Below are 25,117 nucleotides of genomic sequence, written 5' to 3'. Positions count from 1 at the left end.
AATAAACATTTGTTTGGATTTTTGCATTGTGCTATTATTTGCCAGACAATTAAACACCCCCCACCCTCAAGACATATTCCTTACAATTGAAATGTAAAATAATGGCACAATGCAATACAGTTGGTCTTTTCTCTCTTGATTTTGGGGTGAAATGTGACCCTAGGCAGGTTTTGTTGAGATTCACTCTAGTGCTAAATTTGTGCCAAAGTGCTCTGAAGAACAGAACATGCAAAAGTGTTAGATTGAGTTTCACAAGGAAGGTCACCCGCTGTGTGTGCCACTGGCATCATTTCATCACAACACCACATGACCGCCGTTCTCGAGCATGTGGCCAACGTTTGCGTCACTGCTCGAATGATTTGATTCACTAAACATGTTAATGTCACTGGTTTGGAGCAGTTAACTGAAACAAAAGATTTTCATGCGAGATGCCTGTGTGTGTTTGCCGTTCCAGTAATCCGCACTCTCTTCAGTGTGTATACACATGGTTATGTGAACTGAAGGGGCGTGTCTTGAGTCTAGAGAGCGGAGCTAACCAATTACTGCCCGTTTAGGCCCTCCTCAAACTCCTCCTTCTGCTGCCTATCAGTATGCGTGGTCACACTGACCCCGCCCTTGGTTTTGGGAATGACAGGAGCCGTCCCTGATGTCCCATCGGGGCTGTCAGTCTGAGTTTCCTCCTCCTCATCAGGCTCCTCTTCGTGTAGGGGCTCCGGGTCACCTTCGTCCAGCGGTACGCAAGTTCTCATTGTTTCTTTGCGCTCGGCGTATAGCCGCTGTTCCAGGGTCAGACCAGCGGGCAGCAGGTTGTCAAAGGGCAGGGGAATGCCCAGTGGGACCCCGCTCATGCCTAGACCCACACCCGCGGGCACAGAAGAGCCCTGATGCACCTCCATACCATCAGGCAACATGGACTTGATTTTGGGCAGCCAGCGTTTGCGTACGCGGCGCGCATTCGTGCACATGTCAGCTGCGATGACGTTCATCTCACTTTCCTTAAAATTAGGTGCGAAGTTCTGACAGTAGACTGAACAGACAAAGAGACTCATTAAACAGTTTTAAAAGCTGAAAAGTGAAGCAGTGCTATTTCCATGACAAATATTCCTGGCAAATCCAAATTTAAAGGGACAGTTCACCCAGGATAGTCGTTTAATCACCCTCATATTGTGTCAAACTTGTATGCTATTATGTTTTCTTCTTCTGTGAAACACAAAAGGAGACATTTCAAAAAGAAAAGACAAGAAAAGTATCATAAAAGTGGCCCATGTGACCTGTGCGCTATATTTCGAGTCTTTAGAAGTCGTTCAATAGTTTTTTATGAGAAACAGACTGAAATTCAAGTCTTTATTAACTACTTATCTTCCCCTCCGCTGATATCTCAAATCAAATGTGTCGCATCAGGTTTGACGTCAATGTCGTTTTATTTGATAGTTGAGGCGGAGAAGATTTTCAGTTAATAACAACTTCAATTTGTGTATGTTCCTCACACAAAATTATTGTATGACTACTGTATGCACAAAAGTCATATGGACTACTTTTATGACACTATAATAATAATTTGATGGTGTTTTTGTCCATATTTGAGCTTGACGTATCTAGTTAGAATGAACTTGATGTAGGGTGAGGAAATAATTAAAGCATTTTCAATTTGGGGTGAACGGTTGCTTTAAAGACATGACATGGCATTTACTTCCATAATGTGTCATATGTTTGAATTTTTGAACAGAAAAAAATGTAGTCTTTGATTTTAGACAAGCTGCATTTTTCAACAGTATCTTAAAACTACAACGTAATAGAAAGTTGACTACTGATTCACACAATCCAATAGCCCGCATGGCGTAGGTTATACAGTTTGCACAGAAATACACACGATTAATCATTCACAATAACACCGTTATGAACATGAACAATAGTTCATGTTAATTGAATGTTTACTTTGAAGTGCTTCACATACACTGATTGATTATAATGAGTGTCCATTTCTAACATTATTCACATCATATATAAAGCATTACATACGTTTGACAGCATTCAGGACTCGACTGTCCAGTGGTTTTCGGCTCGGGTCACTGGTTGAAGATCGAATGCCCGTCCCACAGCTGTTAGCTAATGTGTTCCTGCAGATTCAACAAACAGCCAGCAGACGGCACAGTGGAGACCAAAGCCATCAGAAACATATCTACTGATATTCAATATCAAAAGAACTTCAGATAACATGATCAATCAGCAGGAGTTACACAGACAGCTGTTAAATGGTGAACTGACCCTTCAGATAAGTGTCAGATAAGTGATTCTCATGAAACCTGTCAAGTAAATGGTCCTATTTTACTCCAAAAAAAGAGAGAAAGGCATAGTCTATTTTTAAGGTCATTATGATTTTTACATTTACAGTTACGCACATTTTACACGTTAAATGTCATTAACACAATTAATAAAAGATGGTCATTATGATGTCCTTATTAATGCAATGTGAAAAAAGTTACATTGTAATACTTAAAAAGATTTGATCTATAATTGTAGCACTCCCTTGGTTCTGCCTTTTATTTTTGCTGATTTGAATAAAAATAGAATTGAACAACAGCCTCTTTTTTACTTTAACAGTGTAAAAAAATACTGTTAATGACACTCATCATAAAAGTATGGAATAGCAAAAGTAAAGTATCTGGATGCTTAATCCTCATTTTAAACAAAGGGAATACTAAAAGTAAAGTGATCGAATGTGTAGCAGTAATGGGAATCCTCATTTAAAACAATAGAATAATACAAGTAAAATGTCAGGATGCATTACGGTAAAGATGATCCTTGTTTTAAACACTGGGAATAGTTCAAGTAAAACGTTGGGATCAGTTAAGGTAATGAGAATCCTCATTTAAAACAATGGGAATAGTAAAAGTAAAACATCTGGATGTGTAACGGTAATGAGAATCCTCATTTAAAACAATGAGAATAGTAAAAGTAAAGTGTCCGAACAAGAAACGGTAATAAGAATCATTGTTTAAAACAATTAGAATAGTACAAATATAGTGTTTGGATGTCTTACGGTAATGAGCATGCTCATTTAAAACAATGGGAATAGTAAAAGCAAAACTTCATGATGTCTTACGGTAATGAGAATCCTCATTTAAAATAACGGCAATAGTAAAAGTTATATGTCTTCATAAAATGTGCTTAAATGTCCTGAAAATAATGCCACAATGGAATCTTACTGGTCCTGAATGTAGGTTTCATTTACTTTATTTCTTTAAAATAGAATGTATTTATTTATTATATATGCATTGATTTAGGGTTAAATATGAGGACATTTTCTTGACAGGTTTCATGAGAATTACCTAGACAGACTTTACAGGAAGTTGCATAGGAAATAATTGGATATTTCCATGAACAGTGTAATTTTCTGCTAAACAGAGTGGTAAAATGTAATGGACGTTATATGTGATTACAAATTGTGGACACTGTGAATAAGAATGGAGAGAAACATTTACAGTATCATAGTCACTGAAAGGAGAGAAGCCTCATGTGATTGTTATTACATTAGTCATTAGTGAACAACTGTTACTTAGTTTGGTACTGTGACGTCTTTAGTTGCTATCACCAATACTATGACCTGAATCATAAATAAATGACAGCTCAGTATGGTTTTTAAGGCGGGGCTTCCTAAAAAGGGCAATTTGTTTGTTTAAATGTGACAAACCTGTCGAAGAAGGTAGCTAACAGTCTCCTGAGCAGCACCTTGTGTTTGATACCAGCACACAGGTGACAGTTCATCAGCTGACCTCGGGTCATTAACACACCTGTACCTAACAAAAACACACAAAATACTCTTCAAATACAACTATCACCACCTCATCTGTGTTTATAGCCAGAGAGTTTAAGACTCCACTGATTTATTCATTGATTTTGTGATTAACATTTTTGATTGATTCATACACTTTCAAAAAAGCAAAACATATATACACAGAATCAACATTTAACCCCCACTATTACCTCCCACCCTGTCAATCCCCAATCCCACCCTGACCCTCAACAAACATTCTTGTGGTCACATATGAGTATATGCCCCCCAATATAATAATCACACACAATTATAACTAAACCTCTATCTCCACTGCCCCTCGCCAACAGCCCTCCAAGAACGTCAAATAGTTGGCTAAGTTCTAAGTTCCCCAGCCATCTAGATGATACTTCCTTTAAAGCCGCCACCCTCCCCATCTCCGTGCACTACTCCTGAAATGGGGGCACTCCAGCTGACTTCCCCTTAAAACTATTTGTCTGGCGATCATAACACTGGTTAGGACCCAATTTTTTATGTGTTTATTTCCTTTATTGATGACCGCCTCATCGCCTACAATACAGATTCTGGGGCAAAATGAAATTTGAGTGTCCAATACGTCACACATGAAACTCTGAACCTTAAACCAAAATTCTTGGATCTTAACAAGCCACCAAATAAATATGGGTTGTGTCTCCATCTTGCACTACATCAGTACAAAAGCGACCTTCCGTTGATGTAAAAGTTTCTTGCATTCCTTGAATCGATCACGTCTCGCTCTTGCTGAATTCACAAAGTCTGGGAACAAGAAAATGCTGTGGTTCTTCAAGAAAGACTTCCTTTATTCGTCGCCTTGTGTAACAAAAGATCTTTATTGGATGATCTCAGAAATTTGGCCAGAATTGATCGGGGCCTGTCTCCCTCAGTGGACCGACGAGCCGGAACCCTGTGAGCTTGTGCAATTTCCAACTTATGGCCAGTTATGTCGAGCTGATTCGGAAAGAGCACGTCCAGGAATTTCACCATATCCTGACCCTCTTCAGCTTCAGGAATTCTGACGATTCGGACATTATTCCACTGGCTACTGTTCTCCATGTCCTCCAATTTCTTCCAGACATGCTCCAAATCGATATTGGTTGCTAGCGGGATAGCAGATAATTCCCTTTCCAATGACTCCAGATAATCAATCTGTTTCTTGACATCCCCTACTATTGTAACCACCTCAGAAAATTCTGTCTCCATGGCAGTGATCGATCGACGTATTACAGCAAGATCATCCAAGTCAACAACAACTTTCATCAGTATTGCTGACATCTTCAACATTTCTCGCAGAATTTCCCTAATTTCTCTGAACAAATCGACTCCCTGGTACGAGGCCTTCTCGGAGGTGTCAGATTGAGTATCTTTTAAAGTCTCCAGATCCCGAGGTTTTTGAATTCTTTGACATATTATCTTCTTAGAACAGTTATGGAACAGAGTGTATCGAGTCCCATTGGTTTATGTCATTAATACAGTTAAAACTAGCAAAGTGCGCAGAGCTCGCACGTTCACACATCCAACCTGCATTGCGTCACGTGACTCCCCATAATTTATTCATTTGAAGTGCGAATGCTCCACCACATAGATACAAAATGAAGTTTTGCTTTTTAAACTCGAGCAAATGTTGTATTTTACCTAAAATATCCTTTTAAAGATGATGTATCATTTTTAATAATTGAAGGGGTGACAAAGATCTCTTGTTGTAAAAATGATTATGACTTGTACTAGTCAGCTTCATATACCTCCTACTAGTTCTAGTTTCTCCCCCGGATCTCCCTCCGTGTAGAGTTTTGGGTGGCATCGATAACCGATCTGACTGATTAGGCTGGCAGGCAGCGCCACCAGATCCCGACGAATCAGAACACAGGAACGGTTCTCCAGCGCCAGCGGCATCTCGGGCTTCTCAGTGACTGTGAATAGAGAGAGATATTTTCATAACATCTACAGTGAACGAGGACTAGCCTGTTCTGTCTGATACTGTATAGTTATTGTATTGCATACTGTAACTTTCAGAACTTCAAAAGTATTGTCCAGTGAAAAAAAAACATTTCTTCAAACTAAACTGCAAAAACGACTTGCTCTGAACTTCTACAACTTTCTGACGTCATCAACACACGATCACCCACATTTATATATCAATGATGCCTTATTCAGTGATTAGAAACTTTTCCCATCCAGTCTCAATGAGGTAATAAGGACGAAGACAGATCGTATTATTACTATTCTATATCATTTCAGCACAGATTGCTTTACGAATCTGTCTCAATGTAATGCAGCTGCTCAAACTGGCTGCTACTGAAGGATGATATTGAACTCAAACCTGCAGCTCGTGTGTGACCACAGCAAAGCATTTGACTTATGAAGAGGCCAGCCAATCACAGCAGATGTCATTTACTTATAGAAGTCTTAAAGTTACAGTTGCAAAACAACCTGTATAATTGTAGGGAGCGAGAAGGTGGAGAATAATCATAAACACCTAAATAATAAAATTATGCATGCATGACACTTTGGTTAACATTAAAAGAGGACTTTGGTGAAACGATTAAATACAATTATGATGAGACCCCTTCAATAGTCACATGCATCATGGTTCCTAATGTGTTGATTGTGTTTTTATTTGTGTGTGTGTGTTTTTTGTGTGTGTGTGTTTTTTTTTTAAATGGCACATTTGTATTGAAGAAGAGAATAGCTGCACAAACACTTACTTCAGTTTATAGTAGCTGCATCTAAATGTACACAATTCAATAAATACTGCAGTGACATGACTGATATAAAACTTCTGCTTCTATTTGTCCTTCAGTACTTAAATTGCACACACACACAAACACACGCACGCACGTATAGTTCTGTAAACCCAACACACCCCCTAAACCCAACACCCCCCGCTAAACCCAACACACCCCCTAAACCCAACACACCCCCCTAAACCCAACACAACCCCTAAACCTAACACAACACACCCCCTAAACCCAACACACCCCCTAAACCCAACACCCCCTAAACCCAACACAACCCCTAAACCCAACACCCCGCTAAACCCAACACACCCCCTAAACCCAACACACCCCCCTAAACCCAACACAACCCCTAAACCTAACACAACACACCCCCTAAACCCAACACACCCCCCTAAACCCAACACAACCCCTAAACCTAACACAACCTCTAAACCTAACACAAACCCTAAACCCAACACAACCTCTAAACCCAACACACCCTCTAAACCCAACACACCCCCTAAACCCAACACAACCCCTAAACCCAACCCCTAAATCTCACACATCCCCTAAACCCAACACATCCCCTAAACCCAACACAACCCCTAAACCCAACACACCCCCTAAACCCAACCCCTAAATCTCACATATCCCCGAAACTCAACACACCCCCTAAACCCAACACAACCCCTAAACCCAACACAACCCCTAAACCCAACCCCTAAATCTCACACATCCCCTAAACCGAACACATCCCCTAAACCCAACACAACCCCTAAACCTAACACAAGCCCTAAACCCATCACAACCCCTAAACCCAACACAACCCCTAAACCCCACACAACCTCTAAACCCAACACAACCCCTAAACCTCACACAACCCCTAAACCCAACACAACCCCTAAACCACACACAGCCCCTAAACCCAACACATCCCCTAAACCCAACACAAACCCTAAACCTCACACAACCCCTAAACCCAACACAACCTCTAAACCCAACACAACCCCTAAACCCAACACAACCCCTAAACCTAACACAAGCCCTAAACCCAACACAACCCCTAAACCCAACACAACCCCTAAACCGCACACAGCCCCTAAACCCAACACAACCCCTAAACCTCACACAACCCCTAAACCCAACACAACCCCTAAACCGCACACAACCCCTAAACCGCACACAGCCCCTAAACCCAACACAACCTCTAAACCCAACACAACCTCTAAACCTCACACAACCCCTAAACCCAACCCAACACAACCCCTAAACCCAACACAACCCCTAAACACAACACAACCCCTAAACCCAACACAACACAACCCCTAAACACAACACAACCTCTAAACCCAACACAACACAACCCCTAAACACAACACAACCCCTAAACCCCACACAACCTCTAAACCCAACACAACCCCTAAACCCAACACAACCTCTAAACCCAACACAACCCCTAAACCCCACACAACCCCTAAATCCAACACAACCCCTAAACCCAACACATCCCCTAAACCAACACAACCTCTAAACCCAACACAACCCCTAAACCTAACACATCCCCTAAACCCAACACAACCCCTAAACCTCACACAACCCCTAAACCCAACACAACCCCTAAACCCAACACAACCCCTAAACCCAACACAACCCCTAAACCTCACACAACCCCTAAACCCAACACAACCCCTAAACCCAACACAACCCCTAAACCCAACACAACCCATAAACCCAACACATTCCCTAAACCCAACACATTCCCTAAACCCAACACATCCCCTAAACCCAACACAACCCCTAAACCCAACACAACCCCTAAACCCAACACATTCCCTAAACCCAACACATTCCCTAAACCCAACACATCCCCTAAACCCAACACAACCCCTAAACCCAACACAACCCCTAAATCCAACACAACCCCTAAACCCAACACAACCTCTAAACCCAACACAACCCCTAAACCCAACACAACCCCTAAACCCAACACAACCCCTAAACCCTAATGAACACTTCTTTGCTGTCTTCAATTATGTATCATAAACTAATTATTACAAGTACTAACAGCTTGTGCTTATGACAGCTCTCTGGCTCATGAATGATTCTCCCAGTCACTCGTACATACACGCTGTACAGTATAAACACAAATAATCTCACAATCATTTGCTTGTCATTCAAGATATTTCAAATGTCACATCAAAGACACGCGACAGAACAACAGAGCAAATAGAAAAGTTAAAGGGATGAGAATGAGAATTCTGTAGTCATGTATTCACCCTCATGTCTTTCCAAACCATATCACTTTTTTTTCTTCTTTAGGTTTTTCAATAATTACATTTTTACTAGTTACACTGCTAAATTATTATGATTTGGAATGCCCAATTCCCACTACTTAGTAGGTTCTCGTTGTGGCATAGTGACTCCCCTAAATCCGGGTGGCGGAGTACAAGTCTCAGTTACGATCCACACAACCCATTGAGAGCGAGAACCACTAATAGCAAGCATGAGGAGGTTACCCCATGTGACTCTAGGATTCAAAGTCACGACTCCAGGGGTGATAGTCAGCGTCAATACTCACTGACCCAAACTGCTAATTCTTGATAATGGGAACGGAATTACTACTAGTGATTCTCTAAAGTGCTCATTTTTAATATCAGTAATTACATTTCTATCAGGAAGACTCGAAGGCTTGAGTAAAATATGACAATTTATTTGATGAATATAAAAAACAGAAATGTAATGTCTCTCTTTGGTGTAAGCCCCATCTGCTGGTCCAAAGAAGTTGTCCTTGGAATCGTCATATCCTGCCTGAGATAGGAGGCAGGGGGCGTGTCGTGTTGGCACACTGAAACAGCAATGTGATAGATTGTGAGCAGGCTTATAAAGCGATGGCTGACGCATGAGTGGCTAGGAGTAACATAGCTAATGGTGCGATAATGTACAGCTGTGAGTCTTCCCGCTACAACTATGCTGCGTGTTGTAAAAATGTTAATTCTTGATACAAACTATTATGCCATTGCGCTCAGAAATACATACTGTATTCTTGATATCAAAAATGGAATTTCAACTAGTAGAAAGATTGGTATTGATATCTGTAACTGCATTATCACAAGAAGAATTTCACTAGTCATTCACTGCTGCTTAAAATGCAAATATATAAAAATATTTTAGGGCTGTCGATCTTTTAAAATTTGTAAACAAATTAATTACATGGTGTGCCAATTAATTAATCAAATTAATCACAATTAATTACATATATTAATATTTGCTGTGAAAGCCCCTCAAATAAAAATAATTCAATATATAATGATAATAAAAATTATAAATAGTTATATTTAAATAATTACAAATAATATATATATATATACATTTCTGCATTTGGCAGACGCTTTTATCAGAAGTGACTTACAGTGCACTTATTACAGGGACAATCCCCCCGGAGCAACCTGGAGTTAAGTGTCTTACTCAAGGACACAATGGTGGTGGCTGTGGGGATCAAACCAGTGACCTTCTGCTTAACAGTTTAGTGCTTTTTAGTCCACTATGCCACCACCATTCCATATATATATAAATATATTCTAAAAAAAATAATATTCAGATAATTAAAATGCATGACATTATTGAGGAGTTAAGTAAGCCTTGATAAGACAATACAAAAAATGGCTTTAGAAGCGAAGGCAGCCAAGAGTCCACCACCACCCGGATTGAGGTGAGTAACTGCACAACCACGAGGACCTACTAAGTAGAGGGAATTTAGCATTCCAAATTGGGAGAAAAGGGGATAAAATATTTTTTTTTTAAAAAAGAAAACCGTGTCTTGTGACCCCAAATTTGGATTTGCACTTTCAAATTATATATATAAAATGTAGAATTTCTTATAACATTACTAGTACAAATGTCCATTCCTGATATCAACAATTGAAACGTGTAAAAAATGAAATTTTTTTATATCAATTATTTGGTTTTCACTAATTGCAATGTTGATTTCAGATATCTATAATGAGATTGTAACGTGTAAGAAGAAGCCTTTTAAATTACCTTTAATATATGTAACTCTCCTCCAATTTATTGATCTCTGAAATCCATTCTAACATGAATCTAACATGTAAATGTTATTTGTAATTCAATTGTTGATATCAGGAATTTTTATTTCATATATTGCTATAATTGGTTTCAGGTTGAGGAAACACTGACAGAATACAACTTTTTTTGGCGAGTTTTCCCTTAAAATTAATATAAACTCGAATTTACTTGCGTAAGGGTTAGAGGAGCGGCCACACAGCTGACTGTAGGCGTCATCAGTGTCGAAGGGCTCCTCCTCAAGCTCCTCATCCTCGTTCTGGTATGACGTCGGACTGTCGGTGGTCGGCAGGCTGGATGCTCCCGGACTGGAGCGCTCTCCAGGGGCCACAGGATAAAGCACGGCCCCAGGTTGAAATACCCCCACGGATCCGGCATAGAACAGCGAGCCGCCCCGTGTTGAACGGCCACTTTCGCCGTTTGAGGGTTTTTTACCACCACTGATGTTCTGGAGGCTAAGCAGCGGATCGGATACCTCCAGCTTTATTCTGCGTGTCTGGCCTTGCAGCAAGGGCGACCAGCCCTGTGGTCCCAACACCGAGCCCGAGTTGTTACTGGGACTCTGCGGCTCCGAGCCTAGATCATCCATGGCGGCAGTGGCCGAGTCGCAGTGCGGCGAGTTGGCTTTGAACATCAGGTCCATGCCGCGCTCCACGATGTGCTGGATCTGCAGGTAACCAGCAGTGTACATCAACACAAGCTGCTCGCTGGCCGCCATGGTAAGCTTGCCCGTGTAGCAGAAGCTGAGGATCTGCTGGAAACATGCCGGCGTCACAGACGAGGGCAGTTCGAACTGCGCTTTAGTGCTGCTGCTGAATAAGTCACGGAAATATAGGCTGCTCGCTGCCAGTACTGCGCGATGAGCTTTGAAGGCTTGACCTTTGACCAGGATGGAGACGTCACAGTACTGCCCCAGTATGCGCTGCTCATTCAGCGAGCTCAGCACCGTGCTGCCGAAGTTTGGGATCTCCACTTGAAGCATCTGGGACATAGTGGCCTGCTTTCACAAACACACCGTCAACTGAGCCAGCGAGTGGTCATCTGAGAGAGATTGAAAACAAAATATGACAGCTGGTGATTGGTGATGATCATTAGCAAATCAGTCAATCTAAAGTGAAATTCAGTTCAGACTAGAGAGAGTCATCCACAACATTTCAAGATTCCCTCCATAGATTCACATCAGCTATTTCTTACACAATACAAAATCATCTGTTGCAACTCTTTCAATACAAATCTGTTATTACTTAATATATACACTCACCGGCCACATTATTAGGTACACCTGTAAATCTACTTATTCATGCGATTATCTAATCGGCCAATCTTGTGGCAGAAGTGTTATGTATAAAAACATGCAGATATGGGTCGGAAGCTTCAATTGACATCAACCATCCCAACCCAGGAGATCAGCAGTTACAGAAATACTCAAACCAGCCCATCTGGCACCAACAATCATGCCATGGTCTAAATTACTGAGATCAAATTTTTTTCCCCATTCTAATGGTTGATGTGAACTTTAACTGAAACTCCTGACCCATATATGCATGATTTTATACACTACACTGCTCCCACATGATTGGCTGATTAGATAGTCGGATGAATACGTACATGTACAGGTGTACCTTATAAAGTGGCTGGTTAGTGTATATACTGTAACAAATAAAAATGCTAAAATCCACAAAACTAAACTTTTTTCAGAGTTTTCGTACTCACACATAGTAACCGATAATCAGCCATAGGTTCTTTAATATTGGGTTTATTGTGATGGTGCGATTTGTTGGGTCTCTAAAGAACACCATTATACCACTGTGTTCAGCAGGAAGCAACTGGTTGTTTAAAGGTCATGTACTGATATTTTGTATTTTTAGCATAAATTATTCAACAGCCTTTAATTCTCAAGAGAGAAACGCATAGCATTTTAACCCTTAAAGTCGCAGTGAAGTGCCTTGACGAGTGCAGTTCTATTTGGTGTTTTGACTTATTTCCTTCTGAAACAGGAAGTGGGGGTAGGAACTGTTGAACAGCTCATCCCATTTTACAGAAATAGCCAATCGGCTTTAGTTTACAGCCACACACACATATTCATGCTAATATACACACATGCTGCTCATGTCAGTGCCAGATACTGGGGAAACTGAGAACCGTTCTCAATGCTGACCCACTTTTCCACTGACTTGAGAACCGAACGATGATCTATCTGACAAATTAAGACATAACCAGCCCAAAAACGGTCTTTGCTTACAACCAGGCTGAAGCCGTTGTGCAAGTCCAATACAGATGTATGAGAAACAAGTGAATAAAAGATCACAATACAATAAAAATAAATAAAAAAAGAGCACTCATTCGTGCTGTACATCCCAAGATATCTTTGAAAAATGTCTGCATTAATGAAAATGAATAAACTCCAGGTATTTTCTCCACATCCAACTGATAAATTAGATGGAAGTATTCATGCGTAAAATGCCTTGAACACAAAAGCGAATTAGCCGTTATTCCTCCTTGTTGGAAATGTAAAAATTCAAGCATGCGGGCACGTAACCAAGCTAGTTAGAGGAATTGAACAGGGGTTTGGCAGGGAAACAGATGAAAATACACCTTTTCACTATTTCTGCATCAGGTTTGTGTATTTCACAGGCTCCTTAAAATAGTGTGGGTAAAAATTTACTAAAAACATTTGACGATTGGCTTAACAGCAGGGCAATATATATATTATATACTAAATTTTTAGTAAATATATATATATATATGAGATCACACTTTTGACATTCATTTGACAATCGTGGGACCTGTACACAACTATTACACAAAGTACAAACATTCATTGATACACAATTAGACATCACACTACTACATGCATACTATACTTTATGTAAATGTAGATTCTAAAGAGCAGTATGTGGAGGTGAGGGCATAGTCAAGCGCCCATCTGGGGAGAGGGAGAGCGATAAGGACATACACCTGAGATGACTTGTAACTAATTTCCATGTTCACAGTGTGAGTCAGGGGAAATAAAAGAAGATCCCAGTTCACCGAAAGGTAGAGAGAGCCTGGCTGAGAATCTGTTTCTGTGTTAGAATTGAAGCTTCACCATTGCGCTTTAAGTGGATGTGTTTATTTTCTGTTAATACAAAAAGTGACATTCCTGAGTTTAATCGCCATGTTCTGCTTCCTCCTTTTGACCCAAATACGAACTTCTGCTACACTGGTGCCAAAACCCGAGATAAGGAGGAAGGTACGCGGCTATGGAGTCGTCTTTGTTACTGGAGGAAGTGTTCTGATCTCTTGCCACCATCCACCAGGCTCAACACCAGGCCCTCATGGATCTGTGGGCAGAGCAGCAACAGCGCTTCAAGGTGCTCTTTTAAGAGCAAGACTTGGCCCTCACATATCTGTATTTCTCAATTATAAACTATCAGATGTATTGAGTGACACATGAGACTCAGACAAAAGAAGATACAATACAGTTGTTAGAACCTACAAGCCATTGGGAAATGTTGTTCCAGGCAGCTCATCATTGTCCGATGGCCAACTCCAAAAGGGCCACTGCACCCTCTTCCGATGACTTTAATCTGCTTTGAATACTATTCTTAAGGCGTCCTTAAGATGATTCGCTTATGTTTTCCTCTTTTGTAAGTCACTTTGGATAAAAGTGTCTGCCAAATGAATAAATGTAATGTAAATGTAATGTTCAACTGTGTTAATACATAAAGATTAGTTTATTACAGGAAAATATTGTCCTATCACAGGAATGGGTGAATGTGTCACAGTGTAAAGCGTTTTGGAAGGTTAAAATGGCACTATATAAGTGCAGAGACACCAAATTTTGCAGGATGGTGGTGGTGTAGTGGGCTAAAGCACATAACCGTTAATCAGAAGGTCACTGGTTCGATCCCCACAGACACCACCATTGTGTCCTTGAGCAAGACACTTAACTCCAGGTTGCTCCGGGGGGATTGTCCTTGTAATAAATGCACTGACAAATAATAACGTGGTGTAGACCAATGATATTTGCTATAGCAATGACCTTCAATCTGTAACACTCCACCCCAAAACATTTGAAATGTAACGAGGTTAATAATAATTATAATAATCATTTTTTATTTACTACCGGAACGACCTCAGTTATCTATTCAAATTATAAGCATATAAATACCAAACTTACTGCTTTTTCTTGCAGTAAGTTTGGTATTTATATGCCAACTTGGGTTAAGTTTAGGGTTAGTAATGATAAATAAGTATTATCTGTATCTGCATCGGCTATTGAAAAACCCCAATAGGTTAACCACTAGTAAAGAAATACTGAAGACTGACAAACACATTTGAGCTTAGACCGTTCATCAGATAAAAACACACTCATTACACAAACCTTCATGAGTCACACTGTTCACACTTGCTCCACACATGAACACATGGAGAAGTTCCACTGTTGAGAAACGCTTCAGTCCATTTCCAGGAACATCAACTGAAATACAGCCGCCTCCTTCACTCCTCACTCCCTCTGTCTGTCTGTCTGTGTCTCTCACTCACTCACACACACACACACACACACACACACACACACACACACACACACACACACACACACACACACACACACACGCAAGCTGGTCTGATTGTGGAAGATTAAGAACTGAATTTGCTCATTATGGATTGGAGAGAGATTTGGAATAGATCAGGCGTTTTCTCTTGCTTCAACTGTATTGAAATTAGTTGAAGACGAGTTTCAAATATGCTGCACATGAGTAATGCTACTTGAATGTTGCGTAGAGTTGCTACCTATGAAGAGGGTTCCAAATCACTCTCTTATAAGGATCCTTTTCATGTTGCTGACATAGAAGACAAGTGGACAGTGAGGCAGCAGACCAAATATGTGTTATAGATAAGAACATTTTATTTGATAAAAATATACTTTGGCTTTGTTTGGAACTACAGTATATTGTAAGCAGAATATTGTGTCTAAAATGACAGTTCCTCGATATGAACTTCTCAGTCGTAGAACCTATTTCACACTCACAATCGTTCTGTTGTACTGAAAATCAGTACGGCTATGATTACCCGTTTATATTCAGTACAACAGCATGACTTTGAGTGTAATATTGCATATTTTAGATTATTTTTAGGGGTCCAAGACCAAAAGGTTGTATTTGTACTGATTTTATTCTTCTACTTCTGCCCTTAAAGTGTCTAGGCAGGGGGCAGCAACTGGCTCAGTTGGTAGAGCGGGTCGGCCACTAATCGCAGGGTTGGCGGTTAGATTCCCAGCCCACATGACTCCACATGACGAAGTGTCCTTGGGTAAGACACTGAACCCCAAGTTGCTCCCAATGGCAGGTTAGCACCTTGTATGGCAGCTCTGCCGTCATTGGTGTATGAATGTGTGTGTATGAATGGGTGAATGTGTCGCAGTGTAAAGCGCTTTGAATACCGTAAGGTTAAAAAGGCGCTATATAAGTGCAGACCATTTACCAAAAACCATAAGTTAACCGTAAAACCTAGAGACACAAAATTTGGCAGGATGGTCCAAAAATAACCCCAGTTTTTAGGTGCAAACAAACACCTCCATGCAGCCCTAGGTGGCATTTACAACTGTTTCTCATCACTGAGTCAATCGAAACAAAACATATCTCAGATGTAATTTCCATCTATAAAAGTTTCACAAAAAATACAACTTTTTCAAACTCATCGATGACTAGATGATACATGCAAACATTTTTGTGAATCAGAAAAACCTACAAAGTAACAAGAGTTCATTTTCTTCTCTTTTTCTTCTGTATTTGTCTGAAATTGTTTTCTCAATAAAGATGGTTAAATCTTTATCTTTCTGTCAGTGTCTCTACATTTCAGTTTTCAGTTGTACTGTACTTTATTGGCATGACAAACAACTGAATTGTTAAATACAAATGACAAAACAACAAATTCAGATCAACTAACCATATTTAAAAAAAAAAATATATATATATATATATATATATATAATACAAAATGTACTGAGTAAAACTCTAGTGTGTCTTTCTGGTGTAAATGAGTGAGTGCAGCTGTGTCAGAGTGAGTGTTGCAGGCAGAAAGCTTGTGTGTGTGTTAGATCAATGCTGCATCTATAGGTCGCAGAGACACGAGCTACAGTTACAGACAGAGAGAGATGGGGGAGGGGTGTGAGACAGGGGAAAGTCATTTAAGGACACCAGAAAAAGCAACTGCAGCATGACAACTTCATCACACACACACACACACACACACACACACACACACACACACACACACTCTCACATACACATACACACACACACACACACATCTCATGAAACCTGTCAAGAATATGCCCAGGTCATAAGGTTCACCTCAAAATCAAAAAGAATGAAAAAATATATATTTTTAGGACCATTAAGACTCTTTGCATTGTGACATTATTCTCAAGACACTAATTCATTTTTTAGGAATATATCATACATCTCAGTATTTATCCATCGGTAGTATTTTTTGTATGCCATTTAAAAAAATTGTGAATTGTACTACAGTATTGAGAGTCTAATAAGAATCACCTTATAGAATGAGAACAAAAAATGTAGAAGTAAAACACATAACAATAATGAGAATGAAAATATGCTTAATTGTCATGAAAATAAAGTCACAATGTAAAAAGATCTAATGGTGCTTATATAGGATTAATTTACTTTATGCAATATATATATATATATATATATTTATATATTATGGCTGTCTATTTACGTGTTAATTCCATGCGATTCATTTTATAAAATATAATGCTTTAAAAAAAATTATGCAATTAATCGCAAAGCCCCCGGACCGTAATAAGGTAGATTCCTGAGAAATGCAAGCTTGTAGTACCATCTGTTTACTCCAGAGGGCAGTAATTGAAATGTCAGCTGTGGGGCAACACACAGTTTATACAGTGAAGAAAACAACCATCCATAACACAAACATTTGTTACATTCTTGCGTTCAAAATACTTGATGGAGTGGAAATTCGAACTAAGGGATCTCAAGATGTGTTTAAAGATTGAGTATTAAACTATATTTATCTTGACACAGTGACCTAAAAATGTATGTATATGACACAACACACCCGAGACGCTACACAAGCACGTCTGTTGCAGGTGTAGATTGACGGGCTCTTAAACAAGCCCTCATAATAAATCTCCAACTGATGCACTTGAGAAATGGATTGCTGTGAACTGTATGTCAATGATTGACTTAGGATCAATAATATGGTAGTAAACAATACATTGAATTCTAAAGCTGCTTTTTGTGTTGTCTTATCAATGATGAACTCTTTTGCCACAAGAATGTAATGCTTTTTAATTATCTGAATATTTTTATATATATATATATATATATATATATATATATATATATATATATATATATATATATATATATATATATATATATACATATACACACATTTTTTAATATTTAAAGATAACTATGTATAATTATTACATCATTATAATTATTGTCGATTACATACACTTAGGTTAATGTCATTAAAACTAATTTTTTTACCACTCCACAAAACTATAAGTAAACTATAGTTTTGCATGATGAGTAATTTTTCCAACAATTGTTTACAGACAGATTGTTTCACTTTAGTTGACTATATCACAATTCCAGTGGGTCAGAATTTACATACAGTAAATTAACTGTGCCTTTAAGCAGCTTGAAAAATTCCAGAAAATGATGTCAAGCCTTTAGACAATTAGCTTCTGATTGAAGGTGTACTGAATTAGAGGATGTGGGTATATTTTAAGGCCTACCTTCAAACTCATTGACTCTTTGCTTGACATCATGGGAAAATCAAAAGAAATCAGCCAAGACCTCAGAAAATGTGTCTGGTTCATACTTGGGAGCAATTTCCACATGCCTGAAGGTAGCAAGTTCATCTGTACAAAAAATAGTACACAAGTATAAACACCATGGGACCATGTAGCCATCACACCAGTCAGGAAGGAGATGCATTCTGTCTCTTAGTGATTAATGTAGATTAATGTAGTTTGGTGCAAAAAGTCCAAATCAATCCCAGAACAACATCAAAGGACCTTGTGAAGATGCTGGAGGAAACAGGTAGACGAGTATCTATATCCACATTAAAATGAGTCCTATATCGGCATAACCTGAAAGACTGCTCAGCAAGGAAGAAGCCACTGCTCCAAAACTGCCATAAAAAAGCCAGACAACAGTTTGCATGTGCACACGGTGGACAAATATCTTACTACTTGGATAGATGTCCTCTGGTCTAATGAAACAAAAACTGTTTGGCCATAATGACCATTGTTATGTTTGGAGTAAAATGGGTGAGGCTTGCAAGCTGAAGAACACCATCCCAACGGTGAAGCATGAGGGTGCAGCATCATGTGAGGTACTTTGCTGCAGGTGAGACTGGTGCACTTCACAAACTAGATGGCATCATGAGGAAGGAAAATTATGTGGATATACTGAAGCAACATCTCAAGACATCAGCCATGAAGTTAAAGCTTGGTCACAAATGGGTCTTCCAAATGGACAATGACCCCAAGCATACCTCCAAAGTTGTGGCAAAAGGACAACAAAATCAAGGTATTGGAGTGGCCATCACAAAGCCCTGACCTCAATCTGATAGAAAATTTGTGGTCAGAACTGAAAAAGAGTGTGTGAGCAAGGAGGCCTACAAACCTGACTCAGTTACACCAGTTCTGTCTGGAGGAATGGGACAAAATTACAGCAACTTATTGAGAGAAGCTTGTGGAAGGATCCCCAAAACATTTGACCCAAGTTAAACAATTTAAAGGCAATGCTACCAAATACTAACAAACTGTATGAAAATGTCTGACCACTGGGGATGTGATGAAAGAACAATTATCCTGACATTTCACATTCTTAAAATAAATGTGTGTATATACCTGTATATATATATATATATATATATATATATATATATAAACTCAGCAAAAAAAGAAATGTTTATTTTACGTTTATTTTCAGTAAATTTAACATGTGTAAATATTGGTATGAACATAAAAAGATTCAACAACTAAGACATAAACTGAACAAGTTTCACAGACATGTGACTAACAGAAATGGAATAATGTCAAAATCAAAAATAACAGTCAGTATCTGGTGTGGCACCAGCTGCATTAAGTTCTGCAGAGCATCTCCTCATGGACTGCACCAGATTTACCAGTTCTTGCTGTGAGATGTTACCCCACTCTTCCACCAAGACACTTGCAAGTTCCTAGACATTTCTGGGGGGAATGGCCCTTGCCCTCACCCTCCGATCCAACAGGTCTCAGACGTGCTCAATGGGATTGAGATCCGGGCTCTTCTCTGGCCAAACACTGACATTCTTGTCTTGCAGGAAATCACACACAGAACGAGCAGTATGGCTGGCGGCATTGTCATGCTGGAGGGTCATGTCAGGATGAGACTGAAGGAAGAGTACCACATGAGGGAGGAGGATGTCTTCCCTGTAACACACAGTATTGAGATGGTCTGCAATGACAAGCTCAGTCCGATGATGCTGTGACACACCGCCACAGACCCTGACGGACCCTCCACATCCGAATCGATCCTGCTCCAGAGTACAGGCCTCGGTGTAACGCTCACTCCTTTGACGATAAACACGAGTCCAACCATCACCCCTGGTGAGACTTGTCAGTGAAGAGCAATTTTTGCCAGTCCTGTCTGGTCCAGCAAAGGTGGATTTGTGCCCATAGGCGACGTTGTTGCCGGTGATGTCTGTTAAGGACCTGCCTTACAACAGGCCGTCAAGCCCTCAGTCCAGCCTCTCTCAACCTTTTGCGGACAGTCTGAGCACTGATGGAGAGATTGGGCATTCCTGGTGTAACTCGGGCAGTTATTGTCGCCATCCTGTACCTGTCCTGCAGGTGTGATTTTTGGATGTACCGATCCTGTGCAGGTGTTGTTACACGTGGTCTGTCACTGCGAGGACGATCAGCTGTCCTTCCTGTCTCCCTGTAGCGTTGTCTCAGGCGTCGCAGAGTACGGACATTGCAGTTTATTGCCCTGGCCACATCTGCCTCCATGCAGCATTCCTAAGGCACATTTCTGCAGATGAGCAGGACCCTGGGCATCTTTCTTTTGGTGTTTTTCAGTAGAGTCAGTAGAAAGGTCTCTTTAGTGTCCTAAGTTTTTATAACTGTGACATTAATTGCCTCCCGTCTGTAAGCTGTTACTGTCTTAACAACCGTTCCACAGGTGCATGTTCATTAATTGTTTATGGTTCATTGAACAAGCATGGAAAACTTTGTTTAAACCCTTTAAAATAAAGATCTGCAAAGTTATTTGGATTTTTACAAAATTATCTTTAAAATACAGTGTCCTGAAAAAGAGACATTTTTTTTTTTTTGCTGAGTTTATATATATATATAATTTTCCTTACAAAAACATGGAGGTAGCAATTCAAGCATAACTTGTTGTGAGTGTAAGTCAGCATGGGGCACTAAACGCAGCTCTAGCTGTACAAGCAACAAACCAACAGCTGGTCAAAGACAATGGAGTGATCTCGAGCTGTGGTTTTTAAAGTTTCAAACTACATTTAACTTGACATTGTATCCTAAAAGTATGGCGTTTATGGCTAGAGATGCTGAAAACCAGTGAAATACGATGCAACCACAGAAAGACACATCAAAAGTGCCTGTCTGCCGCTTATTATATATTGTATAATTTTTATTTGGGGCCTTTTTTCAGTGAAAATGTCTATATGTGATTAATTGTGATGAATTAAATTAATAAATAAATATTTTATTCATGTCACATCTACACATCATTTTCTAACTACATCAACACAGAAGATTTCAGTTTTTAAGAACACAGTGCTTTTGTTCGGCTGGTATTTGTCTCTGGCACAGATACTGACGGTCCACATCTGCTTCAGTAATATATCATATAGTTTCAGAGTCACAGGTAAAGTTATCAACACACTCTGACAGACCACAGTAACACAAGACAAACAACTTACCAGACAGTGGCATTCTGTGCGTGAGCTTTTCTCATCTTTTGTTTTAAATGGTCTATGAGTTTTGAAGGCTACATGAACCTTTTCACTCAGAAAGAATCTAGCTATCAACACTGCCAAACATCTCAAGAAGAGTTAGGGGTGATTCATTGTTATACAAATAATGTCACAATGCAAAAAAACAAAAAAACACCTTAATGGCCCTGAAAACTGTATTCATTTTCTTCACGCAAATTATAATTTATTTCATTTGATTTAATGAGGTGAAATATGACCTTTTTTGAGGTTTATATGCCTCAGGTTGATTTCAGGGGAAAAAATGCAATCAAAGATGACATGTCATGTCGGTAAATGCAAATGAAGACCAGAAAACAACATGAAAACACAAGTCAGTCTCGCTTCAAACATTTGCATTGATTTCCACAGTTGAGAGCTACACTAGCAGAGATTCACTACAGCAAAAGTCAGACTTTAAAAATGTAGAAATGGCCATTTTATCCAAAGCGTTGTACAGAGCACTGCCTGCTGGAATATTTCTACAGTAGTAGTGGTTGACCGATAAGGGTTTATAAATGAACAATGTGTCACCGACATCTATATAGCATGGAGGACAATGGTCAATAATGGCAATATAAAACTGAAAATTATATCATAGCGGAGTTTACATGTTTGTCACATGAAATATGAACTATGAACCGCCGACCCTACACCCAAGAAGCCGCAGCATCAGTTTATGTGAATAGTGTGTATCTGTGCCCACCGAATGCATAAACACCCCTCATGTTCTTGCTGCCAGTTAACACACACATAGACACCTATGTACTTGCAGGAATAATCTTAATGTAGGTGTGCATGCACACACACACACATTAAATATAGACTTTGTACATCTTTACTAAGGAACATGCAGACATAAACTTTATAAAGCCACAGCGATCTTCAAAGGAGAAATATTGGCACGTCCACCTGTGCATTTATCAAGCACATATCTGTCTGCACATTTATTGGCAAATAACTGCTTGTGTATTTATTGGCGCATGTCTGTCTGCACATTTATCGTCGCATATTTGTCTGCGCATCTATCACTGAATGTCTGTCTGTGAATATTTCAGCGCATGTCTGTCTGTGCACTTGTCGGTGCATGTCTGTCTGCACATTTATTGGCGCATGTCTGTCTGCACATTTATTGGTGCATGTCTGTCTGCACACAATTATTGGTGCATGTCTGTCTGTGCACATTTATTGGTGCATGTCTGTCTGCGCATTTATCGTCAAATGTCTGTCTGTGAATTTATCGGCGCATGCCTGTCTGTGCATTTAGACAGTCCGTAAACGTTCTCTCTCTGTCGCACCACTGTTCGCAGTCTGCCTCTCAGTGGCTTAATTAGCCTGATAAGGGACTGGGTGTGGAAAATCATGACCTGGCCCCGCCCTCCACCCTGTCAAATTCCTCCCTCGTTCTCTCAGGCCGGGGAGCCCCCGGCAGGTCATCCCCGCCTTCCTGAATCTGGGAGGGGACAGGGGGAGGGAAACAATAATAAAAAATAGGGGGGTACTCCCTGTAACAGTGCAGAATCCCCCAACATAAAAACAGTAACATTTAAAAGAGAGGGAAAAGGCCAACATGGCGTGGCAGTGGGAGAGAGAGAGGAGAGAGAGAGAAAAAAAACACTTTCTCGCTGGTTCTCCGATATGCCGTATCTTGGTCCTCGGCCACTCCTCCACCCTCTAACGGATGACAGCCGCGCCTCCCTGGGCAGTCCTCCAGCAGTGAGCCCCTCCCTGTTTCAGAAGCTGGTAGGGGACTCTTCCGCCCCTGGCAGCGGCCCTGACCACCCCTTGCAGTTGGCGGCCGTTCCTCTGCTTCCAGGCGGCCAGGCTCCTCTGTCCTCCTCCTCTGTCCCGAAGATGGCCACGGCTTCTCCGTTTGGGTGGATGGAAGCGGCGAGAACTCTACTACGGCGTATCACTCCTCCTTCCCGAGTTGTCAGTACCAGTGTAAAGCAGTTCAATGCAAAGGATGAGAACCGGCTTGACAATATAAATAATAGTTTAATGAAGAAATAAACCAAAAGACACAAACACACACATAGGACGGACAGCTGCCCGTAAACATTCTCTCTCTCTGTCGCACCACCTTCGCAGTCGGCCTTTATCCCTCTCGGAGGCTTGATTAGCCTGATAAGGGACCGGGTGTGTAGAATCACGACCCGGCCCTGCCCTCCGCCCTGTCACGGTCTGTCTGCGCATTTATCATCAAATGTCTGTCTGTATATATAGGTGAATGTCTGTCCATGCAGTACTTGGCACAGGTCTTTCTGTGCAAGTCATCCTGCGCATTAATCGGAATATGTCTGTCATTGCATTCATCGGCGAATATTTGTCTGTGCATTTGTTGGCACGTGTCTGTCTGTACATTAGCATGTCAGTTTGGTTTGTGCATTCATCAGCGCATGTCTATCTCTGCATTTATTGTTGCATATCTGTTTGCGCATTTAGCGGTGCATTCTTGCCAGTGCATATATTAGCACATTTATCAGTGCGTATATTTGCACATGTCTGTCTTTGCATTTATCGGTGCATGTCTGTTCAGTGCAGGTTTGTCTGTGCATTTATCGGTGCATTTCTGTTTGCACATGTATTGGCGATTGTCTCTCTGTGCATTTATTACCCACCACATGATTGTCTGTGCATGTATTTGGCATGTGTTTCTGTGTATTTACTAGCGGATGTCTGTCTGTGCATTTATATGAACAATCTGCTTCATAAATATTCAAACACTGCTGCGTTTTCATGTGTAAGTGCACAGACACAACACATTCAGTCCACGCTGAGAAGGCAATGCACCCTGGTAACAGACATGCCAATCGGAGCGGTGCATTTAAGGAGCATTCTGGGATGTACAGAAGATGAGAAATCTTAGCACCAGAAAAAACACTGTCTCAGCAGTCCTTCAAAAAACTCCAAAACACTGCTTTCACACATGCTGAGAGGCTCAATTCTTTCTATTTGAATTAGGGGATATATAAAGCTGCTATAGAGAATTATTATTCATTTTTCCACTTCTATACATGCATGACGTCTATGCAGCAGAGTGCATATTATGAAGATGATGTGTGCTGTAATGACTATACATGTTTACATGTCTGTATGTATGTACTGTATATATGGTTGCATTCTCTTTGCACAGGAAGCTTCTGTCACCATGAAAACTTCCTTGTGTGTGTGTGTGAGCATACTGATTCTGATTAATTTCATTCTTAAAGCAAATTTGCTTGTCAACAAAATTGATCTTTCTTTAAGAAAGTTTAGATATATATCCTGGAAAACAACACCGTGCATCTGTGTGTCCCACTTTTGCTTAAGAGTAGAATTGAGTGTCTCGCAGGTATCATATGTATCGTATGCAAACGCATTGCATTTGAATGCAGATTTACCATAATCAAATGATTTCCATCACTCAAGTGGCCTGAGTGACAGTAACTAGTAAAGATCACCATGGGTCTTAATATAGATGGAGATGCGCTGGGGTTATATGGGG

General features: G+C 40.3%; 1 protein-coding gene across 2 annotated transcripts in view; it reads right to left on the bottom strand.

Annotated features, from left to right (window-relative positions):
* Positions 1-534: 534 nt before the first annotated feature.
* Positions 535-25,117, bottom strand: part of LOC127622251 (nucleus accumbens-associated protein 2-like) — a 51,988-nt gene continuing 27,405 nt past the window's right edge. The window contains exons 1-6 of one of the 2 annotated variants that reach the window (XM_052096289.1): positions 14,972-16,303; positions 10,777-11,646; positions 5,551-5,718; positions 3,692-3,797; positions 2,020-2,117; positions 535-1,027 (exon numbers count right to left, since the gene is read on the bottom strand). In XM_052096289.1, coding sequence (XP_051952249.1) covers positions 540-1,027; positions 2,020-2,117; positions 3,692-3,797; positions 5,551-5,718; positions 10,777-11,596 — 1,680 coding nt within the window. In that variant the 5' untranslated portion in view covers positions 11,597-11,646; positions 14,972-16,303 and the 3' untranslated portion in view covers positions 535-539. Of the gene's footprint in view, positions 1,028-2,019; positions 2,118-3,691; positions 3,798-5,550; positions 5,719-10,776; positions 11,647-14,971; positions 16,304-25,117 lie in introns of those variants that run through there. The other variant, XM_052096296.1, reaches the window with a different exon arrangement.

This window comes from Xyrauchen texanus, chromosome 3 (genome assembly GCF_025860055.1).
Source record: "Xyrauchen texanus isolate HMW12.3.18 chromosome 3, RBS_HiC_50CHRs, whole genome shotgun sequence".
NCBI classification, from domain to species: Eukaryota; Metazoa; Chordata; class Actinopteri; order Cypriniformes; family Catostomidae; genus Xyrauchen; species Xyrauchen texanus.
This window is presented reverse-complemented; position numbering and strand designations above follow the sequence as displayed.